Genomic DNA, 26136 nt, shown 5'->3' with positions numbered 1-26136 from the left:
AAGTATAAAGTTGCGTGTTATTTCTCACTTCAAACGGGCTGAGCAGTCAACAGGTGTGAGAGTAGTGGCAGGACTGTCATCAAGTGTGAGAGTAGTGGCAGGGCTGTCACCAGGTGTGAGAGACTAGTGGCAGGGCTGTCACCAGGTGTGAGAGTAGTGGCAGGACTGTCATCAAGTGTGAGAGTAGTGGCAGGGCTGTCACCAGGTGTGAGAGAGCAGTGGCAGGGCTGTCACCAGGTGTGAGAGTAGTGGCAGGACTGTCATCAAGTGTGAGAGTAGTGGCAGGGCTGTCACCAGGTGTGAGAGTAGTGGCAGGACTGTCATCAAGTGTGAGAGTAGTGGCAGGGCTGTCATCAGGTGTGAGAGTAGTGGCAGGGCTGTCACCAGGTGTGAGAGTAGTGGCAGGACTGTCATCAAGTGTGAGAGTAGTGGCAGGGCTGTCATCAGGTGTGAGAGTAGTGGCAGGGCTGTCACCAGGTGTGAGAGTAGTGGCAGGACTGTCATCAAGTGTGAGAGTAGTGGCAGGGCTGTCACCAGGTGTGAGAGTAGTGGCAGGACTGTCATCAAGTGTGAGAGTAGTGGCAGGGCTGTCATCAGGTGTGAGAGTAGTGGCAGGGCTGTCACCAGGTGTGAGAGTAGTGGCAGGACTGTCATCAAGTGTGAGAGTAGTGGCAGGGCTGTCACCAAGTGTGAGAGTAGTGGCAGGGCTGTCACCAAGTGTGAGAGTAGTGGCAGGGCTGTCACCAAGTGTGAGAGTAGTGGCAGGGCTGTCACCAGGTGTGAGAGTAGTGGCAGGGCTGTCACCAGGTGTGAGAGTAGTGGCAGGGCTGTCACCAGGTGTGAGAGTAGTGGCAGGGCTGTCACCAAGTGTGAGAGTAGTGGCAGGGCTGTCACCAAGTGTGAGAGTAGTGGCAGGGCTGTCACCAGGTGTGAGAGTAGTGGCAGGGCTGTCACCAGGTGAGAGTAGTGGCAGGGCTGTCACCAGGTGTTAGAGTAGTGGCAGGTCATAAGAACATGTGCTCGCACACCTGCCGTCAGTGGTTTGATTCCACCTGTTGTTATTGTTGTTGATTATGGGACGACAACTATGGTATTGGTCCCACCTGCGTCTACAGACACACCTAGGACCGTTCTCTAGCTGCGAGCACAACGTTCGTAATAACTACCGGCGTACACAAGCAATGCCTTGGATGAAAGGTGCAAACACTTTTCCAGATACAAATATCAGCTTTATTGCTGACAGACACAGACAATAGCATTGCTACAAGAAGCCATAAGCAGCATCACGGTATAGTAACTACAGTGGGGTCTTTATCAAGAAATTAAATGTTCGAGTCGTAACGCTCGTTACGTGGGCGACACCTCACTTCGACTTAAACATCGTCTGGGAGAATATGGGTATAACTTACCGAACAGGTTTGCTTCTTAGCCAATTTGCGTCTTCCACAATATGAGAGCAGTGTGAAGCCAAGAGCTACCCCTTTCACTCCAACCCGTCCTCAGACCAAGTCAATTCCTTCCAGCGATCGCAGCCCGTCTTCTAAACAACAATCCGTCCTTGACTCAAGTCCATTACATCCAGCAATCAACCCTCCCCCCCCCCCACAGACACATTCATAAATTTGGCCATGCTGTTCATTCAAAACGGGAATTTTCTCAAATATAAATTAATATTATAATATATTAGCATATTGTGGATATATAGGGATAGGTTAGGTTAGGTGTTTAGGTTCTGTTGGCAATTATTTGTATTTGTAGTACGTGGGTGAAGCATTTACAGCGTTGTGGTTAGAAAAAATTCGTCAGTGAAGCACTTGTTCCGGAAGTGTTCGAACGTCATCAGTTGTGAGTCGTGTGTAAACCATTTTTCATTCATAAACAGGGGGTTTGGCGGGTGGACGGAATCATTTTTGGTTCTTTGTTTGGAGGACAGGCTGGTTTATGAATGGAAAGCTGTTTACACACGTCTCACAACTGATGACATCCGAACACTTCCGGAACAAGTGCTTCGATTGCGTCCTCAGTTCGAACCACAATTCTATAAATGCTTCACCCACGTACTTCAAATACAAATAATCGCCAACAGAACCTAAAACACCGAACCTACGCCAAACTAGACTTTTTACGTATAATACAATTAATTTATATATTAGAACAAACCAATTTTTAATAAACAGTATGTTAAAATTGATGAATGCGTCTGAGGAGGACGGCCGCTGCTTTAAACAGCCTACTGTGAGGACGGGTTGTAAATGCTTCACCCATGTACTACGAATACAAATAATCGCCAACAGAACCTTAACACCTAACCTAACCAATGCCTAAATATGCACAGTATGCTAATATATAACAATAATAATTTGTTTTTCAGAAAATTAATATTTGGAATTAATAGCATGTTAAAATTCATGAATGCGTCGTTGGGGTCAACAGCTGGATGGAATGAACTTGGTCTGAGGATGGGTTGCGTACAACAAATACAAATCATTTATATTAGTTTTTATAGAAGGTCTTTTTTTACATATTATTTTGTACTTTATATAGAATTTTTACTTTTTATTTATTTGGTTATACATTTTGTCATATTTATTTATACAAATTTTCAAGGAGAAACTATAATCATATATTATGGAATTGCCAGACACCATCACGTGTATATATGCTGGTTAGGATTGTAAATGTGTGGCCACGTCTGTGGTAGAAAAATAATAATAATAATAATAAACATCACGTAGTTGCCAAACACACGTCAAAACCACCCAGGTGGGCCAGGTAATATACCTCAGGGCGTGATGTTCAAATCTGAAACCTATATCTATGGGCAGCACAAAACGTCGGCCAGACTGTGCGACACAGTGGTTGCCAGGAATAGGTTGGGTTATTGTTACCTGTGGCAGGTGGCTTCAGGTGACGGATCTCCCAATCCTGAGCACTCTAGGTGCAAACTCTGTGAGCAGGAACTGCGACATGATCTCCCACACTACATCACCGAATGCCCAGTTATTAGACCTTTCAGACCAGTTGGCATGAGGTACCTGGAGCTTTGCAGTTACTTTATTCACTCTCGTGTTTTTGAAGATATCCTCACAGTATACCCAAAATTTGCCAGTGCAGGCTACTAAACATATGGCCCTGTATGACTAACCATCCTGCGGGATGGGGACTTTTATTATCACTGCTGCCATATTCACTCTTCTGTTCATGATATCCTCATAATGCTCCCAGAGTCTGCCAGTGCAGACTACGTATCACATGTCTCTGTTCGACTAACCAACCTGTGTGATGGGGATTTTTTAGCATCACGTAGCTAGCTTCTTGACACACTGTACTCCCTTTCATATAGTCTAGGGCAGCTGCACAAATGCAGATGTTCCAAATGTATTAATAAAAAAAAAGGCGTGAAGGCTACTCAGCTACCTATCTTCCCGTCCCTCGGTGTGTCCTTACAGACAAAAATATAATTAACATGAAATTACGCGAAAATAATCTTATACAAATTCCCACATTAACAGTTGTGAAGTGAGGTAACCTAATCGCAAACCGCCACATCCGGAGAGACCAAGCCTTGAGACTACTACCTTATAATAATAATAATAATAATAATCTTTATTTAGGTAAGGTACATACATAAAGAGATTTACAAAGTTTGTTGGCTTTATAGATAGAGCTAGTACATACAATGCCTAAAGCCACTATTACGCAAAGCGTTTCGGGCAGGTATTATGAGTACTCATATTTTCAAATGCTAGATTCTGAAGCTTTAATCGTCGGTGATTTATACAAATCATTACAGTAGTGGCTTGATAAGACAGGCCTAGATAGAGCACGTAAACAGACTTCCAGCTTGCACTTGACCGCTCAGACATATACTGGCAGAAACAAAAACAAAGAGTGGAAAAATAGAATCATGAGGCTATAATTTGAAGGATAACTAACACAAAGTACTTTTATTATCAGGACACAATTGAAGGTTTTTGAATATCTTGTTGCAGATACACGTTGTCTCTGATAATTACTGACCATAATCTAGACTTTTAACTATTAAGGTATGTGTGGAAAGGATATATGTAAACAGGATTCACAATAACGATACTAGTAATTCATGTCTTTAACACGATTGGTTAGGACCAACCAGTAAGTTTACTTTAGTTCAGGACATAGGTAAATTTTGTGAATGTTCACCACTAAATGGGATAGAATTATCGGTGTTTATGTCTTATATTAAGCTACTTAGTTTGGTGCTGGGTTTAACGCCTGTATCAACCTCTGGAGGATAATTAAGAGGCAACAACAACAGCTTACTTACCAACCAACAAAAATACGTAAGTCCCGAACATAGTCCTGGGATTAAGGAAAACTCTCACTGTATAGAATATACACTGATAAGCAGGGTATATACTTCTGTAAATATATCCCTCTGACTCTTGTGTTTAAACACATTAGTCGATCATATATTACTTAAATTCTTGAAAATAAAAACTAAGTTTATATAATAATTAAAACGATTATATAAAAATAACAGGAGGATGATCAGACAATTTATTGAGAATATTTAGAAAATTAGATGAGAAAATTGTCACAAAATATGTCCCACATTTTTCACGTTGCCAACATTGGTAGTAGAAGTTAACACAAAATAATTTAATTTACATTATTCCCTGAGCCCATTATGTGCCTCTGTAACCCTTTCCACTACCGCCCACAAGATGGGTATGGGGTACATAATAAATGAACTAAACTAACTAATTATTAGGATCATGAGGCTATTTACAAACTTTAAATAAAATAACAACAACAGATTAAAGAAGTGGGGAAAGTTTATTATCAAGAAATGTTAGTTGTGGCTGATTAATGTGAGACGAAGATTAGTGAGAGTAAAAAGGTGAATAGCCTAAGTATTGTGGGAGGGAGGGAACTATCAGCGGAAAGCGCCAAGCCATTACGACCATATAGCAAAGGATAACAATATTTCAAGGAGGTGAAAGACTGTGGGAGTGAGAGAGAGATAGCAATAGACCTGTTAATGAATGAAGACTGGTACAATACAATGAATGAAGACCGGTACGGTACGATGAATGAAGATCGATACGGTGCAACGAATGACTTCAAATGAAAGTACTGAATGATGGTTGTGTGTGAAATTCAATTACAAAAAGTTTAAGGTGGTTATGATGATTGTAATCATAGACACTCTCTTTTTCCAATTTGATATGCACTTTCGGGAAATGATAGATGCATTTTAGTTGTGAGAGCGATACAGTATGATATGAGGGGTTGTGAGGGAAAGAAGTGGAGTACATACGTTACCTAATCATAAGCTTGAAGAGAGTTTATTGAGACAGTTTGGTTCATACTGAACGAAGTGTGTGTATATATATATATATATATATATATATATATATATATATATATATATATATATATATATATACATATATATATATATATATATATATATATATATATATATATATATATATATATGTATATATATATATATATATATATATATATATATATATATATATATATATATATATATATATATATATATATACACACACTTCTATATATATATATATACTTATGTATACCAAGGTTTATTGGCCCTAACAACGGGAATATTACAAATTCTTAGTAAGTTGTACAATATGGTCTATGTGTGATTGTAATAAGTCTAATGTAAGACTTTCAAGAGGGAACAAATATTTACAAAATTGTTAAGTCTAACATATGGGAAACACTTATAAGTTTGCATGTCTTAATTTAATTCCAGAACAAATTGGTGGAATTTAGTTGAGCGTAAGTGTCAAGCAATGTTCTCGTCCCTCAGGCGACTGTAGTTCTGGGTATCCATTTCTAGGCCTCGAATCTGGGATTCCTCGGCATCGAGCTGCAAGTGAAGGAAAAATCTTTGTCTAAGGAAGCATTAGGCTAACTCTTATATTTCCAGGGAGGAAAGGTTACACTTCAACTTTCACTCTCAGTTATTGTGCAAATTCTTCACCTTAATGTTGTATACAAAAATATAAACATTAATCTCAAACCCCTGCACATTAGCGAAAGAAAGGTATTATCACTTGGATAACAAAGATTATACTGTAACCCCAGACTCAGCATACAGCTTTGAGTCATTAAATTATTTATTCGTCATATAAAATAACTGGTCCTTACTGCAACAATGTAATACCGCACTACGAATGCGTTGGCGACAGCCAAAGCAGTAGGTATGAGTATAGTGGCCACTACAGGTGGGTAGGTGTGAGCGTGGTCTACTCCGTCAGTTCTCTGTGCCAGGATCACCATCATGACCACGGTAGCCAGGAGGGTCACACGCACCCACAGCCATCCTCGCAATATGTTCAGCAACTTCTGCAGTGTTGAAATCCCAGATTATGTTATCACTGCGCAATTAAATAAAATAAAACAAATTATAATTTTTCGTAACTGTTAAGTGCTTGTTTCAGAAGCTAGACACAGACGTGGAATAATTATTGATGGACTAAGAGTTAGTCTCCTGTGGATTCCTTCCCATATTGGTCTCCGAATGCATGATATAACTGATGAGTTACCTGTAACATGTAATCAGACAGATGTGAGGTCTGCAAATAAATGGTCTAACAAGGAGGATATTAATAGGGTGCTTAATAAAAACAAAACAGAACAGAAAACAATGAATACAAATGGGATAAGTTTAAATTAAAAAAAAGACTTGAATAATTCAAAAAAGACCTGAGTAAATACTGGTTTGGGAGAAGAATTGCAGATTTGTGTTAAAAATTATCGGGTGACACAATAACGTGGGATCGCTGGCTGGATTGTTTCAAGCGATGGTTAGACATATACATGAGCGGGGTTTCGTTGGCTATAAACAGGAGTTGCCTCCTGCCAGCCAATGGGCCTACCGTAGTTTCCTCTATACTTATGTTGCTAGAGAGACGAGCTAGTTGATGTAATGGGCGCCGGGAGGTAGTGCCGCCCACACTCTCACTTACCTTCTGCGCAATGACATTACAATAACGTATCTATGAGGAAATATTGAGGTTATACAATGAGATCGAACCGGACTCTCCACTCACTTTCTTGGTGCCATAGATAAGAATGCAGGAGAGTCCTATATTGATCAGGGCGAAGGCCGATGTCGTCGATATCACATGATCGATGGTGGAATCTGCATTGTTAGAGAAATTATAGTTCTTTGGAGTTTTGTTTTGTTTTCGAGTAGGGTTATTCATGCAAAAAACTTGTGTTGATTAGAAGTATTATTAAACAAATAGTCTTAATTATACTGAAATTATAGGAAAGACTAGACAAAGTATTTTTGTCCACAAAGTTTGCAACGTTAATCTTTTTTTGTCATCCTTTTAATCTATGTTCCGAACTTATTCTCATGAATATTAATCCCAAATATAACGACGTATATCCTTGAAAATATTAACACACTCAAAAGATAATTACTGACCCAAGCGTGACAACTTGCTGAGAGCGACCAGGAGACAGAAGGCAGCGGTGAGAATGACCTATAACACACACAAGTACACTTGAGACTCCGCCACCCACCAACTATCAACAATATCACACAAATATATACATCAGTGCAGTAGGGAATCTGAAAACTTCATATCTTTATTGCATAAGGGAGAGACAGCTTACTCTGATACATTTATTTCTTTCTGTTCGAAATAATATTGGTTGAAGATGGCCCCTGTTTGGTGTACAATATAGAAATAATAAGTTGAATGGTTGATTCGTGCATAACTGTAAGCTACATCATGGTCGGTCAGGTGATTGCTTAGGTCAATCAATCAATCATCATCTCTTTGTAAATCGCAATCAAGGCCGGTGAGATGATTGGGTGCTTCGAAAGCCACTCATAAGGTCTATGCAAGTCAGAGGCAAGGCCAGCCAGGTAATCAGTTGGGTGGGGAGGCACTTACCAGCTCCAGGGAAGTCACAACAAAGGTAGCTATCCGTATTGAGCAGGAACACTTGCAGTGAGGCGCCATCTCTCTCAGGTAGTCACTGCCTCAGGTGCCGGGCAGCCGCCGCACCCAAGCAACTCCACCAACTGTAAAAGGACAGTACCTGTATTTACTACCATCATGAACAACCACACCTGCACCACCACCAACACAAATATTAGTTACTACCGGTGTGAATCACCCCGTATATGACACTACTTACACATTATTGTATCACTGAACAATTGCATATATACACATATATATATATCTCCAGCACATACACAGATATTAGTTGCTATCAACAATACACTTGTTACATACACAGTGGCTATTCGCGGCGTGAATCACCATGTTTGCACTGAAAGAAAAAGTCGTGGCAGCCTCCTCCATCTACAACTTTAAGGCGGTTTTGAGAAGGTTAGTAAGAGAGGAACATCACATTGGAGTTGTATGACCAAACAACAGGTAACAAATGTGTATGTTGTGATATAGTTATCATAATTTACACCCAAGTGTATTGTGATTTACAAACATATCTCGATATTGATGACTGGTGGATACCGCCCCTAACGCCTGGACATCAAAATGGCCTCCTACAGTTTCGCTTAGCCGGCTGAGAGGTTTTGGAGGCGAATTCTAATTAACAGACAGACAGACAGACACGTGTCGACATGTGTAGAACACATCCCAACCGTTTTGGGCATAATAATTTGTTTAATTAGGTTAAATAGGCTGCATTTGATTTTTCACGAGCACGTCATGGTGACTGCGGTGATAAGTGATAGCAGCAGTGCACATCCTGCACTAGTGCTCTCATGGCTGCTTCACAAAAACAACATATATAAGGACGCAGCTACGGAAAGAAATGTTTAAATATTTGCAAGAAAAAAATACAAACAAAATATTCACACGTTGAGAGGACGTATGCATCAAAGGCTTTAGTAAAGATTAACATGTTCAAAATAATAATCAATATCGTCGACGAACCAGTAAGCTTAAGCTTTACTAAAAAGAGTGTGTGTGAGTTTCCTGTATGTGGAACAGGTTCCAGTCCCTTCAAGGCTAAACCACTGATAGGACGACTGTGCTTACACTAACCTGGTCTGTTGTCACTGCCAACGTTAAATTTACAATGCTCTCGACTTCAACGAAGCAATGTTCCTGACGATGATTACAGGAGCCTGGCGACGCCTGCCACAGAGTGAGCACTCGCCAGGTCTATCTACTGCATGAAGCACCCACTGCATTAACTGACACACAGCATCAGTGGGAAAACCATCCTTGCCATCCAGCTTGCTGCAAGAGTTGCAGAAGGTCACAATACGACTGAAAATATATCTTAACTATTTATGAACAGCCTCTTCATTACGGATTATAGCGGTAAATTACAGATTATATAACTAAATTAATTTTTTAAATATAAAGGACAGACATATTGAGTTGGCAGGGCCACGTCTAGGGAGTCGACACTTAGCTGTAGACAACACTAGCTGTAGTTACCAGTTGTCGCTGGGATGACATTACCTGTTTACGTCTCGCCACTTGCAGGATGCGTATCAAGTGCGTCGCGTCAGCCGTGATGTGTTCTGCATACCCGAGCCGAGTGTCATTTAGTTATGGGATATGATTACATATGGCAGGCATCTACAGGTAAAGTAAGCATCCACCAGGAGGAGGCACCAGGCCAATATTGAGCATTCGAATTGTAAGATGTTTAAACGCTAAGATAAACTCCTCAACATTATGTTAGCCATTGTCCAATTACCAAATATTTTCGGCCAAATGAAATATGATATATGAATCTATGTAATTATTTCTCTCACTCAACAATTTTTAAAAGATATTTCCATGTTTTTAGTCTTAACGACAACTACTAGTGCAGCCTAGTGTGTCAGATAATTCCTGTTAGGATTAGGTATTTTGTAGGATTAAGTACTACTTAGGTGTAACATGTTTTGAACAGATGCTCTTTTGTTTATAAGAATTGTAAATAGTAAGTCATGTAACGTATATCTGAGACGTCATTATTTGTTGTTCATAATAAAGCACGAGGAGGAAGTTTGTTTCTCTTACGGGCCGACACTTAACAGTGGCGACAAGGATTATGGATTATTAACACCTAAGACGGAGAGCCCGGGTACAAGACGAGGTGTACTCATCTAGTTTTGCTTGCGGGGGTTAAGCTTTGTCTCTTTGGTTCCGCCTCTCGACCGTCAATGAACTGGTGTACAGATTCCTGAGCCTACTTGGCTCTATCATACCTACATTTGAAACTGTGTATGGAGTCAGCCTCCACCACATCTCTGCCTAATGCATTCCATTTGTTAACTACTCTGACACTGAAAAAAAACTTTCTGATGTCTCTGGTTCATTAGGGTACAAAGTTTCCACCTGAGCCCCCTTGTTCGGGTTCCACCCGTGCTGAAGAGTTTTGACAGGGTGTCTTGTCCACCCTGTCAATTTCCCTGGGAATTTTGTAGGTGGTTATCATGTCTTCCCTTACTCTTCTGTTTTCCAGGGATGTGAGGTTGAGCTCCTTCAGCTTTTCCTCGTAGTTCCGAGACGAGTCTGGTGGCATACCGCTGAATCTTCTCTAATTTTGTCTTGTGAGGATCAGCAGAGTACGTCGTGTGGATGGGTTGAGAAATTTAAGACAACAGTGAGTTGTGCAACCCATCGTGGCCATGGCTGCCCCAGCGCTCATCTCAATGGCGCCATCTAATGCATCCAAGATCTCGTTGGACCTATGGCTGAGCCTGCTGGAAGCAAACTTCCAGTAACCGTGAGATTAAGGAGGACGCAAACAAGAAAGCGGTACTCTTAGTTTCACTGGGTACAGAAGTATATAGTGTCCTGGGTAACCTGTGTGTACCAGCGATACCTAACACGAAGACCTATGAAGACCTGATTGCCCTGCTTAAACGTCATTATGTAGTGAAACCTTCATATCACAGAAGTTTGAATGATTTCCAGAAGAGGACGAATAAGCAGCAGGAATCCTTACAGGATTCATATGTGGAATTGATGGCATTGGCTAACCTCTGCAACTTTGGAGCACAGTTTGACGGTCGGGTGAGAGACCAGTTGTTCAGGCAATAGAAAATGAGATATTTACCCCTAACCTGGTGGCAGAAAACGTGGATCTACAATCGATGACTTCACTGACAGTACTAGAGACGATTTTGAACCTGGAAAGGGCTTTTGGAAGTAAAAATCTACTACCCAAGAAATTATGGTCGTACAGGGCCAGACAAGATGTAAACACTGTGAGTACAATCACAGTTGTAGCAACTGCAAGTTTAAGGACTACATATGCAACTTTTGTGACAAGGAAGGGCACTTGAGCAAAATGTGCAGAGAATACTTAGGAAACAAACAGAAATAGTAAGGCTTTGGAGAGGAGACGACCAGGGAATGCAGGAAGAAGAGGTAGTGGTACTGTGGTCAAGGCAGTAGAGGAAGGTAAACCGTCTGAAGAAGCTGCAGGTGAGGAAAGCAGATTATGTTAGGTGAAGTCGCAAGTGGTGAATTTTGTAATTAATGGGAAGTTAGTTCCCTTGGAACTGGACACTGGTGCTGCTGTGTTAACATTGTCTAGATATTGGGCAGATACCTTGCAATTGAATGTAAAATCCGGTAGAAAATCATTTAAGTGCATACGATAATGTACCAATACGGTCTATGGCAAGGTGTCAGCAAAGGTAGGCTGTAACTGCTAAGAAATTGTTCAGTATTTTTATGTAGTGGATTCACATAATCCTAGCTATGCGGTAAGGATCTCATGGAAAAGGTGGGAATTTTCTTCGCGGGCCTGGATGAATTGTCGATAGTTAAAACAATTAAAAGTGCCGAAGATATGTTGGAAAAATATTCAGAAGATGCAGGTAAGCCAAAATAGCATTGGTGGTAAAAATTCACCTGAAAAGTGGGGCTTCACTTAATTTTTTTCAATGCAAGAACCGTTCCGTTCCATTACAAGCAACTGGTCGAATCAGCCTTGGAAAGGCATATTTAAAAAAGGTATTTAACAGACAAATTGGCAACCGCAAAAGTGGACCACGAAAACTTTAGATAGATAACATACCAATAGACTATGTCTCTTCTTTCAAATACCTTGGTGTTTCTGTCCCTTGTACCTCAACTGCAGTCAATAAGTTACATCAATAATATAGAGACAGACTCAAGGCTCTCAGAACTGTAGTGGGGTACAGCCCGAAATATGGTGTTAATATTAGAATAGCAAGAATGATGTATTTAGCGTATATAAGGTCTCTGATAGACTATCATGCACCAGCTTTGGTCCTGCAAAATGGCAAAAGTATTGATAGACTGGAAAAAATGCAAAATGAAGCATTTAGAATTATACTTGGCTGTCCTATAACTACCAAAGTTCTCAACATGCGGAAAGAATTAAATATACTTAGCATTAGAGATAGGATATTTGAAATTAATCTTATGGTGGGACTAAAGCTTCAGCGTGATAACAAAAACAACATTGTGTCAGTTGCACTGTTAGAACACATACGAAATGGAACTAGCGAGTCTAAATGGATTTAAAGAACAGCCACTCATGTTAAAATGATGGGACTGCACGATGTATATACAGATGAAAGAGTACAGCACTTCCTTCCACCCTGGCAGATAGTACCTTTTGACATCCTGACCCCTGCATACCCCACCAAGAAACTAATCACAAGCAACCCTCATGCTCAGCTTGCTGCTAAATTAAGCACCATAGAACACATTCACAATATACAAGCTGAAAACAACATTGCACAGACCATATACACTGACGGATCACTCAATACAGCTACAGGGAGGGCAGGAAGTGCTGTTATTGCTCATCAGCCCGATGGCAGCACAACTCAAAGAAATATCCGAATTAGTAACTGGGCGTCCACAATGCAGGCCGAGTTGGTAGCGATACTGGTAGCACTCGAAATTATTGACAACACTGAAGTAGACAGCTTAATTATTTCTGACTCCCTATCCTCACTACGAGCAATAAACAGTTTGCAATCAAGTAATAACGTGTTTGTCTTGGAAGCTAGACGTAGATATATAAGAATACTTAGCAAGAGGGTAAATATAAAAATGTTGTGGATTCCTTCTCACATTGGCATGCAGGAACATGACAAAGTTGACGCCCTTGCTAAGGCTGCAGTAAATAAAGACAGTATTGAACGGAATCTTGAGTTATCAAATAGGTCCCTTAAAAGTGTCATTAGACGAGAACTCTTGGATGAATTTGAAGAAAGTAGAACAGTGCAAACTGGAACTAGCAGGTCCATTGTTCATCACAATGAAATGTGTGAAGTAAAACATGTGTATGGGGCAAGTAACAAAGTCAGTAGACTAACAGATGTTGCCACAGCTCGTATAAGACTTGGCTACAAGTATCTCTGGCAGTTCGGCTTGTATAGGGATCTAGATGAAGTAAAGTGTAAAGTGTGTGGACAAAGACAGGGACACACACTCGAACACTATATCTTGGATTGTAGTAAAATTGAGCCTTTTAGAGATAAATCTAAGCTCACTCAGTATGATATGGCAACCTATCTTATTACCATGGATAAATTACCTGAAATCCTTGTACTGTACCCACATTTCGCTTCCAGTAGATGAACGACATATGAGATTCAGAAACAAGTAGTGTATTGTGAGGACTAATAATAAACAGAAGCTCCCCTATGACTCTGTAATATCCCCATTGGTCAAATTATTATGTATTAGCGATCAGACCTACCATTAATGTATGATAACTTACTGTAAATATGTAACTCTTGTAATAGCACTTTCTCTGTAACTAGCTGACATTGTTACTATAAGGTGTGAAGGATAGATGAAATTGTTTATGTAATAATCTAAGATGAGGTCTGATAAAGACCTTTTGTGCCCTCTGTAATGCTTTTGCGCTACCGCTCACAGGATGAGTATGGGGTGCACAATAAACTAGCCGCCTTCGGCGGCAACAATCAAATCAAACCTAAAGTATATACACAGGCTGCCTGTCCCCGATAAAACAAATTATTATACAACGCTCCTAATAGTTAGTTCTAACTTTGGGAAACTTTTTAGCATAAATGTTACGTTTGCTGCTGTTTCCCTCACGTCTGAACGTGACAATAACATATGTACTACCACCAGAAGGATTTTTTTGCAAATATGCTAAAATAAAAATGGTAAAATACACGTCCACTACGGGCTCACCATAGCCCGTGCTACTTGCAACTTTTGTTCCGAGTAGCTGAATCTAAAACAACAACAACAACGGTAAAGTACATATTTTATTAAACTTTATTCTGATAAAATACATCGGAGAACAGAAATAATACATCCAATAATACAGTAGACTAAACATACACCTTGTATAGTCAGGTTAGGCTTATTTCTCACACCACATAGTCATGCGGTGTCATAGTCATAGTCATAGTCACTTAACTACATATGATGCCAGTCATGCGCATCATATGTAGTCAAGTGACAACTTAACATACAGTTCATCCAGCGTAAATAATCAGACATACACAGTCCATGCTCCACACAGCTGACTGTGCAAAGATGTGCAGTCTTCACTACAGGTGTGTGCTTCCCGGTCGTCACTACAGGTGTGTGTGGTTCCCGGTCTTCCCTGCAGGTGTGTGTGGTTCCCGGTCTTCACTACAGGTGTGTGGTTCCCGGTCTTCCCTGCAGGTGTGTGTGGTTCCCGGTCTTCACTACAGGTGTGTGGTTCCCGGTCTTCACTACAGGTGTGTGGTTCCCGGTCTTCACTACAGGTGTGTGTGCTTCCCGGTCGTCACTACAGGTGTATGTGCTTCCCGGTCTTTACTACAGGTGTGTGGTTCCCGATCGTCACTACAGGTGTGTGCTTCCCGGTCTTCACTACAGGTGTGTGGTTCCCGGTCTTCACTACAGGTGTATGTGCTTCCCGGTCTTTACTACAGGTGTGTGGTTCCCGATCTTCACTACAGGTGTGTGGTTCCCGATCGTCACTACAGGTGTGTGCTTCCCGGTCTTCACTACAGGTGTGTGGTTCCCGGTCTTCACTACAGGTGTGTGCTTCCCGGTCTTCCCTGCAGGTGTGCTTCCCGGTCTTCACTACAGGTGTGTGTGGTTTCCGGTCTTCACTACAGGTGTGTGGTTCCCGGTCTTCACTACAGGTGTGTGGTTCCCGATCGTCACTACAGGTGTGTGGTTCCCGGTCTTCACTACAGGTGTGTGCTTCCTGGTCTTCACTACAGGTGTGTGCTGTTTCCGGTCTTCACTACAGGTGTGTGTGGTTTCCGGTCTTCACTAGAGGTGTGTGGTTTCCGGTCTTCACTAGAGGTGTGTGCTTCCCGGTCTTCCCTGCAGGTGTGCTTCCCGGTCTTCACTACAGGTGTGTGGTTCCCGGTCGTCACTACAGGTGTGTGGTTCCCGGTCTTCACTACAGGTGTGTGGTTCCCGGTCTTCACTAGAGGTGTGTGTGGTTCCCGGTCTTCACTAGAGGTGTGTGTGGTTCCCGGCCTTCACTACAGGTGTGTGTGGTTCCCGGTCTTCACTACAGGTGTGTGGTTCCCGGTCTTCACTACAGGTGTGTGGTTCCCGGTCTTCACTAGAGGTGTGTGGTTCCCGGTCTTCCCTGCAGGTGTGTGCTTCCCGGTCTCCTGCCATCGACAGGCTCCAGGTGCTGGGGACACAAAATACTTGTCTCTGAGTTTGTTCTTAAGAATTGCTTCCCATTCAATAATAAGTGAGATTCTCCATTCAATAAGTATAATATTTTTGTTAGTTGACAAATAGTTATCGATGTAATAAAATTTAGTTTCACAAAAAGCAATAAGATTTGAACTCAAGTCCGTTATCCTACCAACCAGGCTATAGATGCTCACAATATGGATCTTCGAAGTACCTAACTGGTACCCAACTGAAATTTTAAATCACCTCTTGAGCACCATATGGATGTAATCCACCCCTTCAACCACCTCTTATAAAATGTAATCCACAATGCCGTGTTTATTTAAAAGTTAACTTTGACAGACTACCTTAGTTGACTACCTACCTTATCTCAGACTCAAGATAACCTTCCAAACACTTTTCGACTAGCACTCACGTTGAGGACGAAGTATCTGACGACAATAATGTTGCTGACGGAGACGACGCAGAAGGCGAGGATGCAGGTAGATATGATGGGGTCTCTCCCTGCGACCGTCTGCACCAGCACCATAGCGAGATCTGTGGCCAGGAGGACCACTCTCACCCACGCCCACGCCCACACCACCACCACCCCGCGCCTCTCCCCCAGCTGAGGGTGCCAGCCATTATTAGTCAAGAGAATTGTCATGACTCGTATCGGCCTTTACCTGTGATATGTGTAGCTTTGTATTAATATGTATTTAACGTTACAGAGTTCGCCTTTTCCGCCTTGTTTTTCAGGTTCTTCACTGTGACTGTTCTTTTTCCCCTTTCTTTCTTTCTTCTCTCTCCCAAAAGAGAAAGAGGGAAGATTTTGAGAAAATTCAGAGAAGAGAGTGCTATGCCAGTACTAAGCTCTGAGCAGGGAAGATGAGGACAAACAGCTACGATATTTACGGGCTATTCATGCCCGTGCCACCTCTTTGGTGGCCCAATCTTCATCAATCAATCAGCTAGGATATAAGGACAGTGCCCAATCGCTTGGACCATCGGGAATCGAATACCGCTCTTGTAAGAAGCTAAGCCTTCGCTCCATCGACCAGACCAAGTAGATGAAGAGAGAGAAACATAGAGTGCAACCCCAACATTAACGTACTGATGTGTACACATGTATGTCTTCACCCGTGTTATTCACATAAAGTTTTGCTTCTTGAACATCTTTGAGTTGGAAACTATATAAAAACAATTTATCTTCGTTTTAGGTATCCGTTCAGATATATACCTTCAGCAATATATTATTTAGCAATAATATATATCTACAGTGGCCACATAGTTAAACATATATCTAATTTAATTTTGTTAACTTATATAACTAAATATATACAACGAGTATTCATAAATAAAGAGAGACACAAACAGGTGCAAGCAGAGACCTACTTGGCGAGCAGCGTGCAGCAGTAGAATACCAACAACCAGGTGGATCACTGCAGAGACCGAGATGGCCACGACCTCCAGCATCGGACCTTTGCATCAAAACAAGTCCGTCAGTCACCGCTGCACAGGTTTTTTCATAATGGTGTAATGAATGTGTTAGCTGTACGCTCCCACAACTATGGCTATATGCTGCCATACGGAGAGACACCGTACTCGCGTTGATATATATATTTATACTTATATTTACGAATATAAAAGTTAAACATACGAATTATATTAGTTAAAATTGGAATTTTAACTTCAGACAACAAATATTACCATAAAGACTGAGTGGTGTCTTGGCTTTTTAAATAGACAGAACTGGTTGATGGGGTTCTGGGAGTTCTTCTACTTCCCAAGCCCGGCCCGAGGCCAAGTTTGACTTGTGAGAGTTTGGTCCACTAGGCTGTTGCTTGGAGCGGCCCGCAGGCCCACATACCCACCACAGCCTGGTTGGTCCGGCACTCCTTGAACTGTGAGATGTAGTCGTGATACACCCATCAGACACTGCTGGACATTGTTTACACGAGTGTTCTTCAGTTGTCAATGTTTACCTAACACACTACCTGGTGCTTACCATTGTGTTTGGAGAAGATGGTTCTGTATCCCAAGAACACTAGGAAGAGAACGAGAACAACCTGGCAGGATAAAAAGTAATACATTAGAAGCTTTGGTTTTCTATTATTAAAACAGTTTAGTTTTTTCAAATTCAAAATTCAAAAATTCAAAATTCAAATTTTTATACAGGTAAAAGTACAAAAATTGATGAAGAGTTACAAACATAATGTTGGATTTATAGATAGAGGTACCTAAGATACCTAAAGCCACTAATGCGTATTAGTAGCTTTAGATACCGAAAGCCACTAATACGCAAAGCGTTTCAGGCATTGTTGGTTTTCTATTTTGCAGCAGTTGTTGCTCTTGTTGTTGTTATAGTTAGTATCACCAATAATATTGATGATAATGATAGGAACAACAATAATTCATGTAGCATTCAATAATTCAACAATAAGCTATTTCTGAATAGATATTAGTGAAGCCTGAGGCACAGACCGTGTTAGAGCCCGCAGGCCTAACAGGGGGCGGACCCACTTGGCTGACACGGCTGTTTTGATATCAAGGATTTGTAAAAATTATTGTGAATGTGAATGGAAGAAATACTGGCGATACATTTCACACATTGTGGCTCCCCACGCACTCAAAATTATCTTATTCCAATCATGTAAATGAAACCATTCCAATCAATCATGTTCCGTCCTTAGAGCCAATGGTGCGCTGCTGTGTTGCCATCAGAGGATCAAGTCAACCCAGTATGGCTTAGTTTTAACTAAATGCTTGATAAGCATAACAATACGATGCAGATCTTGCTAGGCAGCATCTGCAAAACCTGCAACTTTGATATCATCAAAATTTTATTTTAAACTGAATGATAAATACTACATCGAGTCTGTGTTGGAGATGATGCGACTAGCAATGTTCTCTTCTACCAGGATTCACATAGCATTGATTTGTCCCTTTATGGACTTTTAGCTGGGTACCCAGCGCTGCTTGAGTGAAAAACGTAGGCTACATCTACACTACACGCGACTTTCATGACTGTTACCATCTACACTACGCATACACACACACACATTATTGTAATGACCTTCAAATCACTCTAGATAAAATAAGTGCTTGGAACGTCAAGTGGCAAATGGAATTCAATGTGAATAAATGTCATGTTATGGAAACTAGAATCGGAGAAAATAGACCACACACAACGTACGAATTATGTGGAAAGGAATTACAGACCTCTAATAAAGAACGAGATCTGGGGTTGGGAGGTTGGATAGTAAGCTGTCGCCAGAGGAACACACAAAGAATATTGTGAGAGGAGCGTATGCGTCGCTTCCCAACTTCAGACTTTCTCTTAATTATATGGATGGTGAAATACTGAAGAAACTGTTCATGACTTTTGTGAGACCAAAACTGGAATATGCAGCAGTTGTATGGTGCCCAAATCTCAAGAAGCACATAAACTGGAAAAGGTGCAACGGCATGCAACAAAATGGCTTCCGGAACTGAAAAACAAAGAGTTACGAGTAAAGACTAGAGGCGTTAAACATGTCAAAACTAGAAGATACAAGAAAAAGAGGAGATATGATCACCACTTACAAAATACTAACATAAATCGACCAAATTGAGAAAGAGGAATTCCTGAAACCAGAAACTTCACGAACAAGAGAACACAGATTCAAGCTAAGAAAACAGAGGTGCCGAAAAACATTAGAATGTTTTCTTTTACAAACAAGAGTGGTAGACGGTTGAAACAAGCTAACTGAGAAGGTGATGGAGGCCAAAACCGTCAGTAGTTTCAAAGCGTTATACGCCAAAGAGTACTGGGAAGACGGGACACCACGAGCGTAGCTCTCATAATGTAACTACACTTACGTAATTACACATCTGACCCCAACCCCCTTATGGCAATCCCCCAACACCCATCAGTCACCCTGCAAAGTTTGGCGAGGCTATAGCCCTAAGTGTCTGGCCTTCGACATTCATACATCCTATTTTATAGATAGAAATTTATTTCCATCCTCGATTACGACGGCTTAGTCTGTATTTACAAAAGGCTGATCTCGTAAATTTTTTAGTAAGCCGCCATGATAGTTAAGAGGAACAGATGTAGTAAGTTGACACGTAAGTGCTATATGAATTTTGGCTTTGGAAAACTATTAAAGAATTGGAATTAGTCAATACTGAGACTCACAATCTCGACAGAGGCGATGACCAGGGCCCTGGAGCGCGGCGGGCAGCTGGGTCCCGCCACAAGCTGGGGCCAGTCCTGTACCTTCCCCCCGCCCTCCATCTCCCGGGGAAGGCGCTGCAACACGCTCCCACTACCTGGGTATACACAAACCTTTGTCTCAAAGTAAAGCCATTTACTTATATTTAATCTCAATTACGAACCTTAACAATTCCACACAAGAGCAAGAATACATACAAACAGTTACAAGAGTAGCGAACACAGGTCGGTGGAACAGGCCAAGATGCGCGACTACTATATATACTGAGGGGATAAAGTAGGTTTCAGCAGTATAGACAAATGAAGCACTTTGTTTTCATTTTGAAAAAGCAGTGAAAGCTGAAACAAGATTTGGAAGTTTCAGAAAAAACCTATGAAGATCTGTTGAAAAAAGCTAACTTCATAACAGTTGCTACTGGATTTAGCTCTAATGTATAACATGTTGCATGAACTTGGATTACTGCCAGAGTGTCTACAGAAACGCACTACTTCGATTGTGTGTGCTGATAAACTGATTCAACGGAGCATAAGGTCATTGTATAGACTAAAAGAGAAACCTGGAACTAGAACTTAAGAAGCTCAAGAGGGAATTGAAAAGGGGAAGTTTGGAGGAATTACCATAAAAAGCAACAAGAAAATTGTCTACATTAATTATCAACAGTTTCTTACTAGTCTTGTGAACAATTAGCAGTACCGTATGTTCACGACAACATCCACGAAAGGCTCTCAAACTTGTGAACTTTAAAGTGTATGTAAATAACTGCCAAGTGAAATGTGTGTCCTTGAAAAAGATTCCTGGCTTAATGAAATACCACCTAATTATGGAGAAGCTGAAATTTTATTTCTCTGTAAGAGGTTTAAGCTTTCTTCTTATTCTGTACTAAATGCCTTCAGGGACAAATCCACAAGGGCCGTGACGAGGATTCGAACCTGCGTCCTGCACCTTCCTCGTCATGGCCCTTGTGGATTTGATCATTTGTTGCATCACGTTAGTGTGATCTGTGTGTGCCTTTAGGGATTATGTGAAGGATCATGGACGCCTCATCCCCCCCCCCACCCCACCCCAAGATTTACACCCATTACTGAGCTGTTAAAAAATTTTTAAGATAACGGATAAGGAAATTAAATATATGATAAGTTATAGTAAAGAATTATTTACACAAGATATAAATATTCAGCAATATAAGCTCAGTTACAGCATGAGTAAGTCAGAACTTACTGATGATGAGGTGTTGCCTCACTGCCTAACGACTCTTAATTTATATATGGATGTATTAATATTAGAAAGCATGCTAATTGGCCAATCTATGCTCTAAAACAATTAATAACTTATCCTGAATTGAGAACCGGAGCCTATCTGACAGTAGCAGATTATGTCCCTCTTGTTGAGACCAGACTCTGTACTTTAATGATGAAATGGCAGCTTGATGTTATTAATTTGATGTTACAGCGTTGCTGTAAATAGTTCTAGTTGCTTGCTCAGATATGGAGTACAGCCTCCGTCACTATGTGATGGAGTGCGAAAAGATACGTGAATTCAGAGACAATTCTATAACCCATGTTCCAGCAATGTGTAAATATTTCATTTAAAATGATCTGCTACCAGAAATTTTAGCCAAATATCCCGTTTGGAAACTGTAGGTAGTAACTAAGTGATTGTAACCTATCCAGCGCTGCCCACTGGATGGGGGCGGTGTGCAGGACAAACATTTAATTAATTTAGAAACTTTACTTGTGGTCGATCTCGAACCCATTTATGATGTGACGACTTATACTGAATTTTGTAACTAGCTCATCAAGATTGTAACTTGCGTAGCTAAATGAATTGTGGGGCTCAGTCCCTGAGCCCATTATGTGCCTCTGTAACTCTTTCCACTACCGCCCACAAGATGGGTATGGGGTGCATAATAAATGAACTAAACTAACTCACTAGGTAGTATGAGGTGGTGGTGGGGCCACTAGCCGGTGGACCTCCACACTCTTGAATTTGGATATATGTACCAGGAATTCTTCCCCTTTTACAGTTCAGACACTCCCAGTATTTAGAGAGCTATCACTGAAGGTTATGATACGTTTGTGAGTAATTATCTTGCTGAAAATGTCTCCACCACTTCACATATGTGCACTCTCCGGATGTAAACAAAGAATGATCATGTACAGGACGATTCTGTCCCACCGGCGGCGTCAGTAAAGATGCCATCAATGATTATAGATTTATTATTTTCATTATTTAGACTGATTATTGTGATAGTTATATCACAAGATGATTACTTAGTAGATTTTAAAGATTATTAACAGTATATTATTAACAGGATAGTATATTTTGTTCTCCATTAAGGATTTTGAAAATACATCATTGGAAGCTATTAATTTGGTTCCAGCAATTTTTTTTTATTATATGGAAGCTTCTAGATTCTTGTGATCACATCTACAATATTATATAGGCATTAACCCAATGGTGTATTTAACCAATGGTCATGCAGGATGCTGATGTAGATACAGTAGATGTGATCAATAGATAATGAATCCGACATGATTCTGATATATAGATATGATATGGAATAATACATTCCTTAGATAATATGGATATTAACATGATGAGTGGAATTTTCCACAGTTGATGTTGGGAATTAAGGACAACAATAGGTGTGATCACTGGACTGAAATTGAGAATAATATGCATATATTGTATTTCTGTAAACAGAAAGTTGTTTTTGTAAACTGGATGATAGACACTCTTAAAGCTTTATGTGGACCAAGCATTAGAGGAGAGATTACCGAAATAGAGGGAATACAGAGAACATATACGGCACGCATAGACGAGATAAAACACCTAAATTATTGGGACCGTCTCAAAGCCCCCCAAATGTACTCACTAGAAAGGAGACGAGAGAGATATCAAATAATATACACGTGGAAGATACTGGAGGGTCAAGAACCAAATCTACACAGTAAAATAACAACGTACTGGAGTGAACGATATGGAAGAAAATGCAGAATAGAACCAGTGAAGAGCAGGGGTGCCATAGGCACAATCAGAGAACACTGTATAAACATCAGAGGTCCACGGTTGTTCAACATCCTCCCAGCGAGCATTAGAAATATTACCGGAACAAGAGTGGACATCTTCAAGAGGAAACTAGATTGTTTCCTCCAAGGAGTGCCGGACCAACCGGGCTGTGGTGGGTATGTGGGCCTGCGGGCCGCTCCAAGCAACAGCCTAGTGGACCAAACTCTCATAAGTCAAGCCTGGCCTCGGGCCGGGCTTGGGGAATAGAAGAACTCCCAGAACCCCATCAACCAAAGTTGATTTCATGAGGTTTAATGTTTCATGTTGACATAAAATACAAGAAAATTAAGAATACAATAATTATGCTACTTTCTGATTACTTTTTGTGTGTGTGGATAGGCAGGCAGGAGGGTTACCCAGTAGATAACATATTGAAGTTCTTGCGAGGCAGGATCAAGTATAACATTTGAGGTTTACGGCTCATGCTCGGTGATGATATGAAACATTGGTTTACTGAGAATTATATGAATTAAATATAATGTAATATTTTCCCTTGTAAATAGATGTAAATATGATCTTTATATTGTATATTATTTAATAAAGAAAACAAAAGTTACTGGTGGGACCCGAAGAGCCCCCAAGCTTCAGGCGCCAGGTACGACACACTCACCTTTGGCTTCCCGCATGTTGAAGTATATTGATATTATTTACTTTTATTTATACTAGTGTCCCCTAGTTTTATTAACTTTAATTTCAAGAAATCATTTGTATTTAGTTATATTATGCCCTTGGATTTTTTATTCCTTTATATTTTGAAGGAATTCAAAAAATACCGATTATTATCAATATTATTTCCTAATATAAAAATATTTTTGTGGACCTTCAAATCAAAATTATATTTTCGAAAAGTCATCCGAAATACATCTGCATTTATCCCAACATAGATCCTACATCTTATTACTAGCCCTCAGTTACACTTTCCAAGTGACTATAGTCACTACAACGTACTTATAAGCCAGACAGTAAGTTCCTTAGCGGCTTCCTCATTATCGTCGTAAGACACTAAGAAGAATATTTTCGGTAGTTTCAGTGGCAACACTTAGGGTCTACTGGGCCTATCAATAAATCTTTGAATTTTTGGGGTTATATTTGGCCCCAAAGGGCGAGTTTACTGGGCAGCATCACTCACCATGAGAGCAAATGTCCTTCAACAGCAGCATGTGCAACACCCAATAGAAAAAATACCCGCTGGCGTTGTTCATCCTGTCACTTGTACCAGGACGCAGCTGGGACTTGCTTAACTGTCTCAAGTGAACACGAATATTGACATTTACATTCTCGGTTTTCATCAAATCTGAGAGTAATTTATTCCTGACAAGTATGTCATTGGTGTTAGTTAATGACAGAGGACTTACTTGACTGATGAGTGTAAGGAGACGGCCGACTCATAACGTGGATTCGATGAGGTCTGATTTTCAAGTGTTCCATTCACAAGTTAAATTAAGGAACAGAGTTTAGTGGTAAAATTTAGACATTTCAGTTGGGTGAAGAGATGGTTCTGCCTTCTGAAGTGACACTGTACAGTTCTTGACGGTCCTGGTCATTGATTACGCTCGTGAACATGTAATATATATCTCTAAATATCGGTGAAGGTCAAGTCAGGCAGGAGACCACGACCCCAGCTGCGAGCCACACTGGGTAGTGAGGCCGTCCAACGACCATTGACCACTTAGTGTCATTAGCAGAGTCTCGGCACGCTGCCAGACGAACAAAGTACACTGGTTTATGTGCGACAACTTCGGCAGCCACACATTTGAGTAGCGGTGTTGCCCTTCATCTGTGTGGTCATGCAGCTGTTCGCGCTCTGTTATGTTACTTGAACCTTACCGCGTCATTGAGGGCTCCTGCACAGCTGGCATCCCTCCTTCATCATCTCTAGTGCCACATCTCTGAGCGGCAGTGTCACATCTCACACTCTCTGAGCGGTGGTGCCACATCTCACACTGTCTCTGAACGGTAGTACCACTTGGGCTGGACGGTAGACTGATGGTCTCGCTTCCTGCAGGCCGGCGTTTAATCCCCGACAGTCGAAGTGGTTGGGCACTATTCCTCCCCCCCCCCGTCCCACCCAATATATATATATTCTGATCCCTTCCCAGCACTATATATTCGTAATAGCTTGGCAATTTCCCCCTAATAGTTTCCTTCCCTTCTGAACGGTGGTGCCACATCTCCCACTGTCTCTGAGCGGTGGTGCCACATCTCCCACTGTCTCTGAGCTGTGGTGCCACATCTCCCACTGTCTCTGAGCTGTGGTGCCACATCTTACACTACCAAACTACCTCAAGCCCATCATCACCCAGCAAAATTCTGCTATCAGGATAATAACAAACTGTTTTCAGACAACACTCAGCCCCCATGTTTAAATCCCTAAACATGCTAAACATAAACTCACTCCACACAGTCTCTTGTGCCATTTACATGTACAAAACCTTGTTAAAAATGCAAATCTTGATCTGAAACTCTTTCTTGACAGATGTAATAGAACCCATAATCACCACACCGAAAATAAATATCTCTTAAATCCCGAGAGTCAAACTAAATATGTGTAAACACTAAGCAAATAAAGAGACCTATAGTATATGTAACTCACTCACTAATGAATTAAAAAGCTGTCCAACCAATGCCTTATTCAAAAGTAAAACCAAAAAAGTACCTAATTTCACCCTCATAGTTTCCTACCTAGTGCTTCAAATTCGTGCTGTATCATGTGCTCCCAACTCCCCTAATATATGTGCCTAAGTCATACAACTTCATCATTTTAATCACTGCTATCATCTTAAATCAGGGTTGTTATAGTGTTGTTTATAGGGTTGTTTACTACAATATACCTAGTAATAATCCTCAAATTATGCTACAATGTACCTGTTGATAATCTCCAAATTTTACTATAATGTTCCTACTAAGTTCCTTAAAATTTTCTTACAATGTACCTGTTAAAAAAAATCAATTTTGCTATACATTACCATCTAAAAATTATCCGTTTGATTAAGGACCTGTCCGAGACGCTAAGCGTGTTAGTGGCTTTACAAGAATTTTAAAACATCAATGCTATGTACTCGTAAACCTATTGTTCCTTCTTGTTTATCAATAAATAAATAACTAAATAAATAAAATAAATAAATAAATAACACTGTCTCTGAGCAGTGGTGCCACATCTTACACTGCCTCTGAGCAGTGGTGCCACATCTTACACTGCCTCTGAGCAGTGGTGCCACATTTCCCACTGC

General features: G+C 40.8%; 2 protein-coding genes across 3 annotated transcripts; both read right to left on the bottom strand.

The window, feature by feature from the left end:
- Positions 1-106: 106 nt before the first annotated feature.
- Positions 107-7235, bottom strand: LOC138349666 (putative uncharacterized protein DDB_G0290521). Its single transcript, XM_069304136.1, has 4 exons — positions 7080-7235; positions 6996-6998; positions 6191-6372; positions 107-707 (listed from the first exon to the last, which is right to left on the bottom strand). The coding sequence occupies exons 1-4, from the start codon at positions 7233-7235 to the stop codon at positions 107-109; spliced, it is 942 nt and encodes a 313-aa protein (XP_069160237.1).
- On the bottom strand, positions 4526-24967 carry LOC123774624 (uncharacterized). 2 transcript variants are annotated; one of them, XM_045769118.2, is made up of 11 exons: positions 24262-24967; positions 19801-19934; positions 17629-17689; positions 17016-17101; positions 16057-16248; positions 9063-9260; positions 7938-8068; positions 7463-7520; positions 7080-7171; positions 6175-6372; positions 4526-5893 (listed from the first exon to the last, which is right to left on the bottom strand). In XM_045769118.2, the coding sequence occupies exons 1-6, from the start codon at positions 24332-24334 to the stop codon at positions 9228-9230; spliced, it is 579 nt and encodes a 192-aa protein (XP_045625074.2). In that variant the 5' UTR covers positions 24335-24967; the 3' UTR covers positions 4526-5893; positions 6175-6372; positions 7080-7171; positions 7463-7520; positions 7938-8068; positions 9063-9227. The 2 variants fall into 2 exon arrangements, with proteins under 2 accessions (XP_045625074.2, XP_069160012.1); XM_069303911.1 differs by having other exon boundaries at positions 9063-15633; positions 24262-24959.
- Positions 24968-26136: the final 1169 nt, after the last annotated feature.

Source organism: Procambarus clarkii, chromosome 51 (genome assembly GCF_040958095.1).
Source record: "Procambarus clarkii isolate CNS0578487 chromosome 51, FALCON_Pclarkii_2.0, whole genome shotgun sequence".
In the NCBI taxonomy this organism is placed as follows: Eukaryota; Metazoa; Arthropoda; class Malacostraca; order Decapoda; family Cambaridae; genus Procambarus; species Procambarus clarkii.
This window is presented reverse-complemented; position numbering and strand designations above follow the sequence as displayed.

Excerpts from the sequence above, each read along its gene's own strand:
- LOC138349666 (XM_069304136.1), bottom strand. The coding sequence starts at position 7,235 with ATGAATAACCCTACTCGAAAACAAAACAAAACTCCAAAGAACTATAAT. Across the intron at positions 708-6,190 it reads GCCAACGCATTCGTAGTGCG|CCCTGCCACTACTCTCACAC; the intron begins GTATTACATTGT and ends ACTTGGTGACAG.
- LOC123774624 (XM_069303911.1), bottom strand. The coding sequence starts at position 24,334 with ATGGAACACTTGAAAATCAGACCTCATCGAATCCACGTTATGAGTCGG. Across the intron at positions 19,935-24,261 it reads TCCTTACACTCATCAGTCAA|GTAGTGGGAGCGTGTTGCAG; the intron begins GTAAGTCCTCTG and ends GTGTATACCCAG. Across the intron at positions 16,249-17,015 it reads TGCTGCACGCTGCTCGCCAA|CTGGGGGAGAGGCGCGGGGT; the intron begins GTAGGTCTCTGC and ends TGGCACCCTCAG.